Source organism: Sphaeramia orbicularis, chromosome 1 (assembly GCF_902148855.1).
Source record: "Sphaeramia orbicularis chromosome 1, fSphaOr1.1, whole genome shotgun sequence".
In the NCBI taxonomy this organism is placed as follows: domain Eukaryota; kingdom Metazoa; phylum Chordata; class Actinopteri; order Kurtiformes; family Apogonidae; genus Sphaeramia; species Sphaeramia orbicularis.
Genome location: NC_043957.1, coordinates 54452480 through 54468084, shown reverse-complemented (window position 1 = coordinate 54468084; position 15605 = coordinate 54452480). Strand labels below are relative to the sequence as shown.

The 15605-nt window shown below is 36.1% G+C and overlaps 1 protein-coding gene across 2 annotated transcripts in view; it reads left to right on the top strand.

Moving 5' to 3' along the window:
* The first annotated feature begins 1210 nt into the window (after positions 1 to 1210).
* The window catches only part of chrnb3a (cholinergic receptor nicotinic beta 3 subunit a), a 48292-nt gene continuing 33897 nt past the window's right edge, over positions 1211 to 15605 (top strand). For both annotated transcript variants that reach the window (XR_003936142.1, XM_030142342.1), the window contains exon 1: positions 1211 to 1588. Coding sequence is in view for 1 of the 2 variants with exons in the window: in XM_030142342.1 (XP_029998202.1) it covers positions 1528 to 1588 (61 nt within the window). In the remaining variant the exon portion in view is untranslated. The remainder of the gene's footprint in view (positions 1589 to 15605) is intronic.

Here is a 15605-nt window from a genome sequence, read left to right as displayed (position 1 = left end):
ACATGATTAGACATAAACAATTCACTGGCACTGGTCCATCTGGGCTTTTTCAATAAAAGTCTTAGAGCAGGGGTGTCAAACTCATTTTGGTTCAGGGGCCAAATTCAGCCTAATATGATCTAAAGTGGGCTGAACCAGTAAAATAATATAAATAATAGGATAAGAACGTATGAATAATGTCAACTTCAAAGTTTTTTTCTCAGTTTTTGAGTGAAAAAAGTAAAAATCCGTATTGAAAATGTTTACATCTGTGAACCGTACTTGAAGATAACATGAACAAATATGAACAACCTGAAAATTCTGAAGAAAAATAAGTGCAATTTGAATAATATTACGCCTTAGTTTGTCATTTATACATGTGCATCACAACTTGAAGAGTGGATCTACAAATAAACAAAACATTTAGTAACAGGCAGAATATTGGTACAATTCCACATACTTCTCTTAAGAAATTTCAGGTTATTTACATTTTTTGTAAAAGGTTCATCTGTAAATATAAACATTTTTGTGTAATTTTACTTTTTTTTTACACTACAACAAAGAGAAAAAAATTGTAGTTTTCATTATTTATAGCTTACTATGATAGTATTTTACTGGTCTGACCCAGTTGAGATTGAATTTACCTAAAATGATTCTAACATCCTTGATTGCTGATATAGTCAATGTAATTTTTACATTTCAGAAATTCATCCCAGGGGCCGGACTGGAACCTTTGGTGGGCCAGATTTGGCCCCCGGGCCACATGTTTGACACCTGCGTCTTAGAGCATCATTGTATGCCACTGTCAGTCTGTGGGAGCTGGCTTTTTTATAGTTCACCCACATAAATTTAAAAAAAAAACAAAAAAAAATCAATTGCATTGTTTTTTGTTTTGTTTTTTTCCATGCCTAAAGAGGAATAAAATCACTCAAGAAAAAAAAAAAAAAATTGACTAAGGTTCTCATAATTCGTGCATGAAAGGGTTAACTAATGTGAAAAGCATAAAAAGATTAAATATGGCTCTGAAGCAATAAAAATACAATCTAAATATATAAGTATATATATGAACTCTGGTGAGGTGACAGTTAGGATGGATATCAAGTATTAAGTCGGTTCATTTATTAATGACTTTATCTATTATTTCTCCGTCTGGATTGGAGCAGCCTGTAGAACCTCCATCCTCTGACGGGTCAGCCCTCCTCCATCCGTCTCTGCACCGGGACGCACACACACAAACACACACACACACACCAACCGAGGAGGCTGCGGGGGAAAGCGACAGAAGAAGAGGAAAAAAAAAAAAAAAAAAAAAAAATCACCCAAGCTGCTGCTGCTGCTCAGTGCGAAGGCGGACCGTGTTCTACAAACCCACAACAACCGACTGTCCTTCATTATTCAAAGTGGACTGCACGGTACCGGTTCCACTCCACGGGTCCTGTACTTGGCACTGAGGAGGATGCGTCCTGCAGGACTGGCTTCACTGTAACATGGTGTGATCCGTGTTGTGGATAAAACCCGGTTCGGTGTTGGTGACGGTTTGAGGAAAGCATGAAGTTTGCGATTGCGGTGTTGTTGCTCTCCCTGGTTCTCGGGAAAGCTACTATGCAAGGTAAGGAAAACATTTATGTGTAAACTGTTGATGTTTTTGGAGTCTACTGGAAAACACCGACGCGTAAAAGAACGCATCATAAGAGAATGTGTTTTTAAACATGTGAGGATTTAAATGCATTATTATTACAACAGCCTCATGAATGTAATGAACCAGTGCGCACGGTCCTACACACACACAAACACACACAAATCAGCCTGTTTTATACACTGATGTGTTCACTGTGTGATTCACATTTGATGGGACATTTAATCGTCATCACGAGGCAGCGGGACAAATGATGGGGTCAGGTGAGCAGAGGGAGCACCGGCATGATTTATTAAAGAACCAGAGCGCAGCGCCCTCCTGGGGACGCACGACCGTGGAGGAGGTCCACAGTCCACCACATCCACAGTCCACTAGATCCACAGTCCACTAGATCCACAGTCCACCAGATCCACAGTCCACCAGATCCACAGTCCACTAGATCCACAGTCCACCACATCCACAGTCCACTAGATCCACAGTCCACCACATCCACAGTCCACTAGATCCACAGTCCACCAGATCCACAGTCCACTAGATCCACAGTCCACCACATCCACAGTCCACTAGATCCACAGTCCACCAGATCCACAGTCCACCACATCCACAGTCCACTAGATCCACAGTCCACCAGATCCACAGTCCACCAGATCCACAGTCCACCACATCCACAGTCTACCACAGGGGTGTCAAACTCATTTTAGTTCAGGGGCCACATTCAGCTAAATTTCATCTGAAGTGGGCCGAACCATTAAATTAATAACATAATAATATATTAATAATGTCAAGTCCAAAATTTTCTGTGTGTTGTAGAGTGAAAAAACTAAAATTTAACAGTGAAAATGTTTACATCTGCAAACTATCCTTTCAAACAATGTGAATATCATGAACAAAGTGAAAAAATAAGTGTAATTTTAACAATATTCTGTCTCAGTTTACCATTTCCACATGTTCATTTTAACTTACAGATTACAGTAGATCTACAAACACACAAAACATTTAATATCAGTCAGAATATTGTTAACATTGTACTTACTTCTCTTAAAACATTTCAGGTTGTTCATATTTGTTCAGGTTACTCACATTTTTTGTGAAATTATACTTGGTTTTAGTGTAAATACATGAAAATATGAATGAATGAATGAATGAATGAATGAATGAATGAATGTTTATTTCAGTTAAATACAAGATACAAAACACACACATATAAAAAAGACAACAAAACAAAACACCTACATATTAAAAAAGAAACAAACAAGCATAAAATTAACACATTTTGTAACTGAAAAAGGAAGAAGCTGAAGCCGGAGGCTTATTTCTGCTTCTCCTATTCACATCCTTAGTCCAAGTCCACACCTTAAGTTGCAACAGATAAATACTTAAACTTAAATTATACTACATTCAGTGTAATAAGTTATTTTGTAAACATATTACTCTCATAGCCCTTCATAATTTGACCAATTAAATTCTTTTTGAAACTCAACAGTGAGCTACACAATTTCGCTTCATCCTTCAATTCGTTCCATAGCTTGACACCAATAACTGAAGCACTGTGATATTTAACGTTTGTTCTTACTTTACATTTTTCAAACACAAACATCCCTCTTAAATTATAATGTCCTTCTCTTAACTTAAAGATTTTCTGAATACAAAAAGGAAGGTTTTTACTTTTAACGTGAAACATAAATTCCATTGTTTTTAAATATACAATGTCAAGAAATTTTAGCAAACCAGATTCTACAAAAAGTGGAATATTTACAGTTACAAAGAGAAAAATTTGGAGTTGTGAGTATTTATAGATTATTATGGTAGTATTTGACTGGTCCTGCCCACTTGAGATTGAATTGGTCTGAGTGTGGAACCTGAACTGAAAAATTTCTTAATATTTTAGTGTAATTTTTGCATTTCACAAATTCATTCCAAGGGCCGGATTGGACCCTTTTGTGGGCCGGATTTGGCCCCCGGGCCGCATGTTTGACACCTGTGGTGTACCAGATCCACAGTCCACCACATCCACAGTCCACCAGGCCATGAGATCATAAATGAACAGTTTAAAGCACAGGTGTCAAACATGCGCCCCAGGGGCCAAAACCGGCCCGCCAGAGGGTCCAATCTGGCCCCTGGGATGAATTTGTAAAATGCAAGAATTACACCGAAGCTAAAATTTACTTAGGGGGTCAAATGAGTGGCCATTTTTGTCCAAAAAAAAAAAAAAAAAGTTGTAAGAAATGCATAGAACTGTGTTGAAATAATGCTAATCCATTTGTGCACAGACTACTGATATTATTTGACAGTGGAAGCTCTATTTTCAGAAATACTGGATTTTGAATAGCACGTGTATGTGAAAACTTTTGCTGGTGGACGGACGTGACATTACCCATGATGATCTGGTCAGTACCAGTACGTTATCAGTAATAAACTTATATACTTACTATTATTGCTAATTATCCTCTAATTCATAAATATTGTGGATCTAAAACAATAACAGCTGACACAAAAACACAAAATGTGTCAGTGGACGGATGTGACATGGTTGTTCCAGATCCCATCATACTGATGCTCGGCAGCCATGTCACCGTTTCCACAAATGATCCCTGTGGAAAAACTAGGATCAGAATTATTTATTGTATAGTTTATCATCATACTAAAGAGTAAATAACAATATAGAATTGTTATTTCTTTATAAAAATGCTTATCACTAGATAACTGTTAATTTAAAAAGTGACATGTGACATTCTTCATGTATGTATTGGCGTAACATAAGCAGGATGGATCAGCACCATACTCCAGATTGCAACCTGTAAAAATAAAACATGTGATATGTAGGATAGAATCTTGTAAGAAAAATTGGGGAATCTAAGAGAATAGAATATTTGTTTTTCAGGTAAATTCAGTTCAAATATAACGGCCATTTGCGACATGAAAATATAGCATTAATTGTGATGACATTGGACATTTTTGAGCTGAAAACATAGTTCATATGACCATCAACATGTTGTAACAGAACTGAAATCCTGTACATTTGCAGAACTTGCATTTACCAACACAAAGTTCATTTGGGGATTCACTTATATTGATTTCTTATGCACAAAGACAGAAATAAGACCTCTAAGCAAATTTTAGCCGATTAACAATCAATGGTGTTAAAATCATTTTAGGTCAGTTCAATCTAAAGTGGATCAGAGCAGTAAAATACAATCATATTAACCTATAAATAATGAAAACTGCAAATATTCCTCTTTGTTTCAGTGTAAAAAAAAAAAAAAAAAAAGTTAAATTACACAGAAATGGTTACATTTACAGACTGGCCTTTTCACAAAAATGTCTGAAATGTGGAATTTTAACAATATTCTGCCTGTTACTAAATTGTTTTGTGTATTTGTAGATCCACTGATCTGTAAGTTATGATGCACATGCATAAATGATAACTTAAGGCGTAATATTGTTAACATTGCACTTATTTTTCGTAAGATTTTCAGGTTGTTCGTATTTGTTCATGTTATGCTCAAGTACAGTTTGTAGATGTAAACATTTTCATTACAGAATTTTACTTTTTTCACTCAAAAACACAGGAAACTTTGGAGTTGACATTATTTATATATTCTTATCCTATTATTTGTATTATTTTACTGGTCCGGCCCAGTTTGTATCATATTAGGCTGTATGTGGCCCCTGAACCAACATGAGTTTGACATCCCTGGTTTAAAGTAATTATTAGAGAGAATGGAGAGCCTTCTGTGTGTGTGTGTGTGTGTGTGTGTGTGTGTGTGTGTTTTTTACTGGGTCCGCTATAAAAAGTAACAGCCTGTTACTTTTGTGTGTGTGTGTGTGACCTTACCTTACTGCAGTGGTGTCAAACTCATTTTCTTTCAGGGGCCACATTCAGCCCAGTTTGACCTCCAGTGGGCCGGACCAGTCAAATAATAGCATAATAGCCTATAAATAATGACAACTCCAAATTTTTTATATGTAAAAAAATAAGATTAAATTATGAATTCATTTACATTTTACAAACTATCCAAACAAAAAAGATGTAAATAACCTAAAAAAAAACAAAAAACTAAAATTTCTGAAGAAAAATAAGAAGTAATAAGAAAAATCTGATCAATATTATGCCTGAACTTATGATTTATGCATGTGCATTACAGATAAGGTCTGCCAAGACACAAAACAGGCAGAATATTGTTAAAATTACATGTATTTTTCTTTAGACATTTCTGGTTGTTCATATTTGTTCAGGTTATTGATGTTTAATTATTAAAGGATATCAGAATTTAATGTTTGTTGCAATAAATCAGAGAGAAAAAAAATGGAGTTGCCATTCTTTATAGGCATAACGTCATACTATTTTTTTCACATTAAACCAAGAAGAACATTTGGAGTCATTATTTCTCGGTTATAATGCTATTATTTTAGAGTTCGACACCCTTGACTGTTAATATCTTCTGCTCTTTGCAAAGTCATCCCACAGGCCGGATTGGAACTTTTGGCGGGCTGGTTTTGGCCCCCGGGTCACATGTTTGACACCTGTGCCTCATTGTTAAAGCGTTTACAGCACAGGTGTCAAACATGTGGTCCGGGGGCCAAATCCGGCCCACCAAAGGGTCCAGTCCAGCCCGTAGGATGAATTAGTGAAATGCAAAAATGACACTAAGATGTTAACAATCAGTCCTTTTACTTTAGGGGCCAAATAAAGCCCTACTTTAGTCTTAAGTGGGTCCGACCAGTAAAATACAATCATAAAAACCTACAAATAATGACAATTCCAAATTTTTCCTCTGTTTTAGTGTAAAAAAAAAAAAAAAAAAAAAAGTTTAATTACATGAAATTGTGCAAATTTACAAACTAGCCTTTCACAAAAAATATGAAACACTAGAAATGTCTTAAGAGAAGTAAAGTGCCATTTCACTAATATTCTCCCATTTACTAAAATATTTGGTGTATTTTGCAGATCCATTGTGATCTGTAAGGTGTAATGCACATTTACAAATGATAAGCAGAGGCAGAATATAGTTAAAATTGCCCTTATTTTTCTTAATAATATTTCAGTTTTTTCATGGTTGTTCATGTTATTCACATTTTTGAAAGGACAGTTTACAGATGTAAACATTTCCATAAGGTAATTTTACTTTATTCAGTATAAAACACACTGAAATATTTGGAGTTGACATTATTTATATATTATTGTGTTATTATTTTATTGGTCCGGCCCACTTCAGATCATATTGAGGGGATATGGCCCCTGAACTAAAATGAGTTTGACACCACTGGTTTACAGCATTTTCATCTTAAGGTGGAATGGCTCCTGACAGCATCTGTTGTAAATCCCTCCTGCTGTCTATATATTTGTGTGTGCAGATTGCCTGTGTTATGGAGGGAATAAATCTCTGAGGACTGAGCTCCAAACACAGGTCATCACAGTGTAAATGATTCTATCGCAAGGTTAAGGTGGTTTTAAGGGTCAGAGGCAAGTTAAGGTTTTACACATGTTGTGGCAACAGTAAAAGATCTAGTGTACATGATTTAAGGGGATTTAGGAGGATCTAATAGTAGAAATGGAACATAATATCCATAACTGCACAGCCTGGTCAAAAATACATCCACACTCTAGTGTTGTAGGTGTTAGTGCACAGGTGTCAAACATGCGGCCCGGGGGCCAAATCCGGCCCGCCAAAGGGTCCAGTCTGGCGCTTGGGATGAATTTATGAAACGCAAAAATAGATATTAAGAAATTAACAATCATTTTAGTTCAGGTTTCACATGCAGATCAATTCAATCTCCAGTAGGTCAAACCAGTAAAATTTTTATCATGATAACCTATAAATACTTACAACTCCACATTTTTCTATTTGTAAATATAAATATTTTCTTGTATTTTCTCTAAAACAAAGTATAATTTCACAAAAAATGTGAATAATCTGAACAAATGTGAAAAACCTGAAATGTCTTAAGAAAAATAAGTGCAATTTTAACAATATTCTGCCTGATACTAAATGTTTTGTGTATTTGTAGATCCACTGTGATCTGTACGTTATAATGAACATGTGGAAACGATAAACTGAGGAAGAATATTGTTAAAATTACACTTATTCTTTCAGTTTGTTGAAGTTATTCATATTGTTTGAAAGGACAGTTTGTAGATGTAAACAGTTTCATTGTTCAATTTTAGTTTTTTCACTGTAAAATATAGGGAAAAGTTTGGGTTTGACATTATTTATATATTATTATGTTATTATTTTACTGGTTCGGCCCACTTCAGATGAAATTTAGCTGAATGTGGCCCCTGAACTAAAATGAGTTTGACACTCCTGTGTTAGAGTGTTGATTACAGAACACATTTAATTTGGCATCATTTCAGTAAGTTTATGCAATGCTTCATTTATTTCCTTTGGTTTTTGAACACATAACATTGCTGAACCTAGACCTGACCATCTGAACCAATCCTAGATCCTAACACTGACCCCACAGACTTATACTGATGCACCCATCAGTCTGGAACAGGGTCGGTCTGGACTCATCAGACCATGTGAACTCTTTCCATTGAAACACAGTCCAAACCTAATGCTCTTATCAAACTCATGGTTGTTTCAGAAATGAGAAGCTACTCACTGCATCAGTTAAGGTTAAAGAATGTGTTGGAGATGAAACACAATAATACATGCAGACATTATCTGATGGACGGATATGAAATATAGTTTAGTTTAACACAGGTGGCAACTTTTTTGGCCTGGGTGTACACGTTTTTATTAGTGTAGAGCAGTGTTTTTCAACCTTGGGGTCACCTGAAATTTCTAGTAATTGATAAAAAAAAATGTACTAATAAAAAATTGGAGTTGAGAGAGACAATCCATAAAATATATGACAAACTGTGAAGCTGAAACTGAAGCACCGTGGTACTATTTATCTTTCAAATGTTCACTGTTGTCAGTTTCAGATGCTGCAGCTCTTTCATAATCCGTAGTTTGAGTTATTGTTTGTTCAGTATTAATTGTCAGCCTTGTAGATCCAAGCTGGGCTGACTGTACATATCCTGACCAAGGAAAATAAAATTCTAACTTTGTGCAGTAATCTACACCTGGCTTTTCTGCCTCCATCCATAATAATATACATTAAAATCTAAAATAAATCTAAATTAACTAATCTAAAATAAACCTTTATTTGAAACATAGTATAGCAAACTATTACATAATCAAAAACAAATTCATTTTAGCAAAACAAACAAAAAAAAAAAGTCTCCGTTTTCAATGTCTGGGGTCGCCACAAATTTGTGATGTTAAAATGAGCCAAAAAAGGTTGTGAACCACTGGTGTAGAGACACATGAAAATAAGAATTTCTGTGTTTTTGTTTTGTTTTGTTTTTTTACCTTAGACCAGGGGTATTCCAGGGGTCCCTGAGGGCCGCTATCCTACAGGTTTTAGATCTTTCCCTCTTCCATCACACCTGGAAGCCATTACATCGTTATCAGCTTTCTGCAGAGACTGAAGATGAGCTGATCATTAACTGAACCAGGTGTGGTGGAAGAGGGAAATGTCTAAAACATGCAGGATACCAGCCCTCGAGGACTGGATTTGAATACCCCTGCCTTAGACTGAGGTTAAGTCTGCCATGTTGCATCTCAACAGTTGTCACTACAGTTGCTCTTGAAGGATTTTTGCACTTCTTTCCTCTGTCATAAAACATGTAGAAGGTGCATCACTATGGCCTGTGCCTGTTATGTCGGAGTGTGAATTCCTTATTGCTTTAAGCCCAGAACAGACAAAGTAAACATTAGTCATAACAAAGGGCTTTAGAGGCCACTGTAGATGAGGGTGACAGGTATTCTGTGGCTTCACTATTAGAAGTTACAGATTATTGTATATTATACCTTTAAGGTTTGGACAGTCTGTGTCTGCAAATTTGGCTATGAATCTAATGTATGTCCAGTATGGCTGCACGATATTGGAAAAAAACAGACACTACGTTTTTTTTGTAACTCTGCGACATATATATAACGATATAAAAAAAATACTCAGGAAGATATAATAGCTGTTTGGTGCCGACGTAAATGGTCAAACAAATTAGTTGTGTTTCCTCTCGTGTCAACAGGTTCAAGGCACTGTAGACACAGAACACGTGTTTCAGTATCATCCTTCTTGTAGCTGAAATAATTCCAGATAACTGACGTTGCTTTTCTTTTTGGCACTAAGTCTTTGATTTCTGTGATTTTTCTCGTTTGTTGCTCATTTTTCTTTTTTTTTTTATACTTTATTTTTTAACAGATTTTACATTTTTTAACAAACAGACAACAAAACAAAAAAAAAAAGTAAAGACACACAAAACAAGAAACGTCAACAAGCACAGCCAGGGCAGTGTCAAAACTTAAAATACAACGTTAAAGAAGTGGGTCAATGAGTCACAATGTTATCCCATCTTGATTAGAGGGTTGAGTTAGTTTGGGTATTGTCCTATATCAGTCCATGTCAGATCATTCAAATATATTCTCATGTTGCATCAGATCATGTCCCGTAAACCTGCTGACATAATTACATCCATCATTTTCATAAACATTTGTGCACATTTTCCTGGAATGCATATTTACACATGTTGATAGTAAAACACACAAATGTTGAGATATATGTGAATTTCTCATGAGAAAAATAAGGTGTTGTCCTATTGGGGTGTCACATCTTCTGGGATAGATGTCCATTTTAGCCAATAATTAGTAAATTTGTCCAAATTATGGTTCAAGGAGAAAGTTAGTTTTTCCATATTGTATATTTCCTTAATAATTCCAATCCATTCCTTCTTTGTTGGGGGTTCTTCGCTCAGCCATTTTCTTGTTATGGCTTTTTTACAGGCTGCCATCATTATATTAATCAGGTATTTGTCTCTAGAATTGGCTGTGGGTGGTAGATTTCCAAGATAAACTGTGCAGAAATCATGTTTAACCTCAAACCCCGTTATTGTGTTAATCATTTTCGTTGTTTCAATCCAGTAAGGCCTAATTCTTGGACAATCCCAGAAAAAGTGTTCATTTTCAGTGATTCTGTCTTGTTCATTGCTCATTTTTCAATGTTGTTACCAGCGATTCACTCCATGTGCAGGGGCGTGGTCTGCTACGGCAAACTGATTAAGAAAGATTGTGATTGGTGGATGGCTGCGCGCAGTGTGTGTCAGGTACCCAGGTGGAAATTAGATGAGAACAAGTTGAGTTCATTTTCCTTGTGATGCAATGGTGATGCTCAAACAAATTGTTCAGCTCTAACGTCCAGTTTGGGCTTAGTTAGGAGGACAAAATTGACTTTTTGGTTGTTAGGATAGTATAAGGTATTTTGTGATTAGAGATAAGTTTCTAAGAAATGTATATCGGCTAAAATCTGCTTAGAGGTCTTATTTCTGTCTTTGTGCATAAGAAATCAATATAAGTGAATCCCCAAAGGAACTTTGTGTTGGTAAATTTAAGTTATGCAAATGTACAGGATTTCAGTTCTGTTCAACATGTTGATGTTCATATGAACTATGTTTTCAGCTCAAAAATGTCCAATTTCATCACAATTAATGCTATATTTTCATGTCACAAATGGCCAAGTTATATTTGAACTGAATTTACCTGAAAAACAAATATTCTATGCTTTTAGATTCCCCAATTTTTCTTACCAGATTCTATTCTACATATCACATGTTTTATTTTTACAGGTTGCAATCTGGAGTATGGTGCTGATCCATCCTGCTTATGTTACGCCAATACATACATGAAGAATGTCACATGTCACTTTTTAAATCAACAGTTTTCTAATAATAAGCATTTTTATAAAGAAATAACAATTCTATATTGTTATTTACTCTTTAGTGTGATGATAAACTATACAATAAATAATTCTGATCCTAGTTTTTGCGCAGGGATCATTTGTGGAAACGGTGACATGGCTGCCGAGCATCAGTATGATGGGATCCACAACAACCATGTCACATCCGTCCACTGCCACATTTTGTGTTTTTGTTCAGCTGTTATTGTTTTAGATCCACAATACTAACATTTATGAATAGGAGGAGAATTAGCAATAGTAAGTCTATAAGTTTATTCCTAATAAAGTACTGGTACTGACCAGAGCATCATGGGTAATGTCACGTCCGTCCACCAGCAAAAGTTTTCACATACACGTGCTATTCAAAATCCAGTATTTCTGAAAATAGAGCTTCCACTGTCAAATAATATCAGTAGTCTGTGCACAAATGGATTAGCATTATTTCAACACAGTTCTATGCATTTCTTACGTTTTTTTTTTTTTTGACAAAAATGGCCACTCATTTGACCCCCAAAGTAAATTTTAGCTGACATATATATGTGTGTTAGTGTAATGGTTCCTAAAGCCATGGAAGCACTATGTCAACATGTACACAAGAAGAGTGTGGATGAGTGGACGATAAGTTCGTTAAAATGATTAATCTGACTATTTCAGCTAATTGGTTGTCCCAGGGTCAGTATATTGCTTCCTGCAAAAGAGTCTGAATAATGACACTGAGTTCTGATGCCAGATCAATAGTAGAGGTGAATACTGAGATGGTACTTACAGTATGGAAACAAATATCTTAGAAATCCGACATTACTTCCTTTCAGAAATAAGGCACCAGGCAGAGTTGGACAGTATGGGTGAAAACAAACAAAAAAAAAACTTACTGTTGTCATTCTTGAGGATAACTCATCATTTTATGGAATTTCTTGCAAAATACAATAGAGCCATGGTCAGCAATGGTTAAAAAATACATACAAGTGAATTTTTAATGCTTGGTGCATCAGCTAAGTCTTAGACGGACATCCTGTTGATGGGTCATTCTCAGCACAAATACATTCACCTACTCCAGCTCTTTAAACAAATGTGAACATGCTGTACTGTAAGCATACTCATATACATTTTATGAATATAGTCTAGTTATTTTTATATAGAAAGAGCAGTTGGACATAATTTCATTCCATGAATCGCAGGCCCTTTTTGCCAATGCTCTGACTGCATGTCATTATTAATTATGAGTATCATTTGGTGGGCGTCCAAAATCCAAAGCTAAACTGTCACTGTTTTACTCTAGGATGTAAAGCAGTGGATCCCAACTTTTTTTGGCTCATGACCCCATTTTAACATCATAAATTTCTGGCGATCCCAGACATTCAAAATGGAGACCTTTTTTTTGCTAAAATTAATTTGTTTTTGATCATGTAATAGTTTGCTATACTATGTTTCAAATAAAGGTTTATTTTAGATAACATTTAGTCCATATAATGTATATTATTCTGGACGGAGGCTGAAAAGCCAGGTGTAGATTACTACACAAAGTGAGAATTTGATTTTCCTTGGTCAGGATATGTACAGTCAGTCCAGCTTGAATTTACAAGGCTGACAATTAATACTGAACAAACAAGAACTCAAACTATGAATTATGAAAGAGCTGCAGCATCTTAAACTGACCACAATGAACATTTGACAGATAAACAGAACCACAGTGCTTCAGTTTCAGCTTCAGTTTGTGTTTTATGTATTGTGATTGTCTTTGTCAACTCACCATATATTTTTATTAGTAAGGTTTTTCTTTTTTTTTTTTTTTTCAATTACTAGAAATTTCAAGTGACCCCATTTGAATTCCAGGTGACCCCACATGGGGTCCCAACCCCAAGGTTGAAAAACACTGGTGTTAAGAAAAATTGCATTTCCCCCTGTTGTCCCTCTCATTCCTCTACCCCTCTCAGTGGTACGTCCCACCATGGTTTCCTAGTCAACAGTTGGTGGCAGTGTCAAGATGATCATACCACTGCGTCGCCCATGGGGTGTTTCAGACTGAAGGGAAGGAAGGCTGACTGGCTGAACACTGGGTCACCCCTGTGTCTATATCAATCATCAACTTACTCTATCTCTCTCTCTTTCTTTCACCCTCTGTTTTTCTCTCCCACACATAATTATGCAGTTTGTTCTCACATGGTGTGGCTCTTATAGATAAAGAGACACACAATAACACACACAGTCACAAACACACGCAAACTAATGCATTATAATTTCACCACAGAGAATAACACCATCCCCCCTGCCATTGTGCTGGGGGGATGGTGTTATTCTAATCAATATTCTCCCCTTCACCCCTACTCAGTCAACCACACACACACATTTGAGCCAAATGGCATTGTGAGTACACTCATGGACATTATAGATTCCTGAGCCCCATACCTTAACCTTAACTATAAAACCACTGCCTTGATTGCTTCATTTGTTCGTTGGTTTGAATCCAAAATAATGTTAAAGCACCACAGAGACACAACAGCACAGTCCTCAGAATCGCTTTTTAGCTCACCGGCTAATAGGCCATGAGCTATTGTGAAGGTGCTGTGTCTGGCGTCATCTTCATCTTCCTCATCTTTGTTTGCGTTGTTTCTCATCACCGTCATCGTCTTTTTCATCTTCGTCATTGTCTCTGTCATCTTCATCATCGTCTTTGTTGTCATCTTCATCATTGTTGTGTCTTCATCATTCAATCAATCAATCAATCAATCAAATCAAATTTTATTTATATAGCGCCAAATCATAAAAAAAAAATCTCATGACACTTTACATACAGAACTGGTCGAAACCAGACTCTCAAGCCAGTTTACAGAAACCCAACAGAATCCTCCAGGAGTAAACACTTGTGACTGTGACAGTGGTGAGGAAAAACTTCCTTTAATTTGTTTAATTTTTTATACATCACCATCTTAGTCATCTTTGCAGCCACTGTTGTCTCCATTGTCTTCGTCTTCATCGATGTTTTTGTCATTGTTTTTGTCGTCATCTTCCTTGTCTTCATCTTCCTTGTTGTCGTCTTCGTTGTCTTCATCGTTGGCGTCATCTTTGTTGTTGCTGTCACAGTTTTGAGAAATTTAGATTTTTGAATTTTTTTTTTTTACAATTTTTTTTAAATATTAAAAATTTGCCTTTACTTATTATGGTCCATATTTTGATGGCTTATAATATGGAAATGGTTACAGATATCAATATAGTTACTATTGAATACTGATCGGAAGACATATATAGGCTTTCATTTATTTTTTTGAGTTGCTGAAAGTACCACCCACTTTTATTGGGAGATTGATCTCCTGCATCAAGACCTCAGGACTCTAACTTAGCGTCAAAACCTGACAACCTCGCAAATTCAAGTTGTTATTGATTCTTGATAGAACATGTGAGGAACATGGTGAGATACAGGGACATTGGTCCTATTTTTCGTCATTGAACTCATGTATGATTAGGAGCATTTCAGGGCTTCGGTTCCCTGTTGGAAAGGTCTGATAATGACAGCAGATAATGCAGCAAAAAAATTCAAAATACGATGCAAACTAACACAGATATGGGTTTTAAGGCTGTATTTTTTAAAATCAACTTGAATAGTCAAACTAAACTTTTCTGAGCTTTTAATGATTCTGCATAGATCTGTGATTTTCTGGAAACTCACACATTCACATCGCCATTCTCTGTCTGATTTTGTCATAATTTTGAGAGTTATGTAGTTGGTAAAAATTAGACTCAGAATGGGAGTAAAGATGTGTTTAAATCACACACAAATATGTCATTTAGAAAAATAACTTGCCACCACATACTGTATTTCTCAACATTGCATAAGTCACCTCTCTATATATGAAATGAATAAATTAGGTAGCTTGTTAGCCGAACTAGGTGTCACATAGCTGGTAACAAATAAATGAAATTAGTTCTCTAGTCTAGTTTAGCTAATATTCTTAAATGATTCTTAGATGAGGCCAAATCCATCAAGATCTTATGTACAACAACAATAGCTCTCAAACCTAAAGCTAATTCTAACTCTAACCGTAGTCCAGGAGGGTGATGCTAGTGCCCCTCCATGTGGGTGTGCAGGCCCAGTGTGAGCCTCCCAGTAGCCACATACTGGGGTAACACTGGCTGCCATCTGGCTTTGATACAGGGGCGTAGAGTTGCATACGGACACTAGGGACACATCCCTACCAATATCCATCCAGTA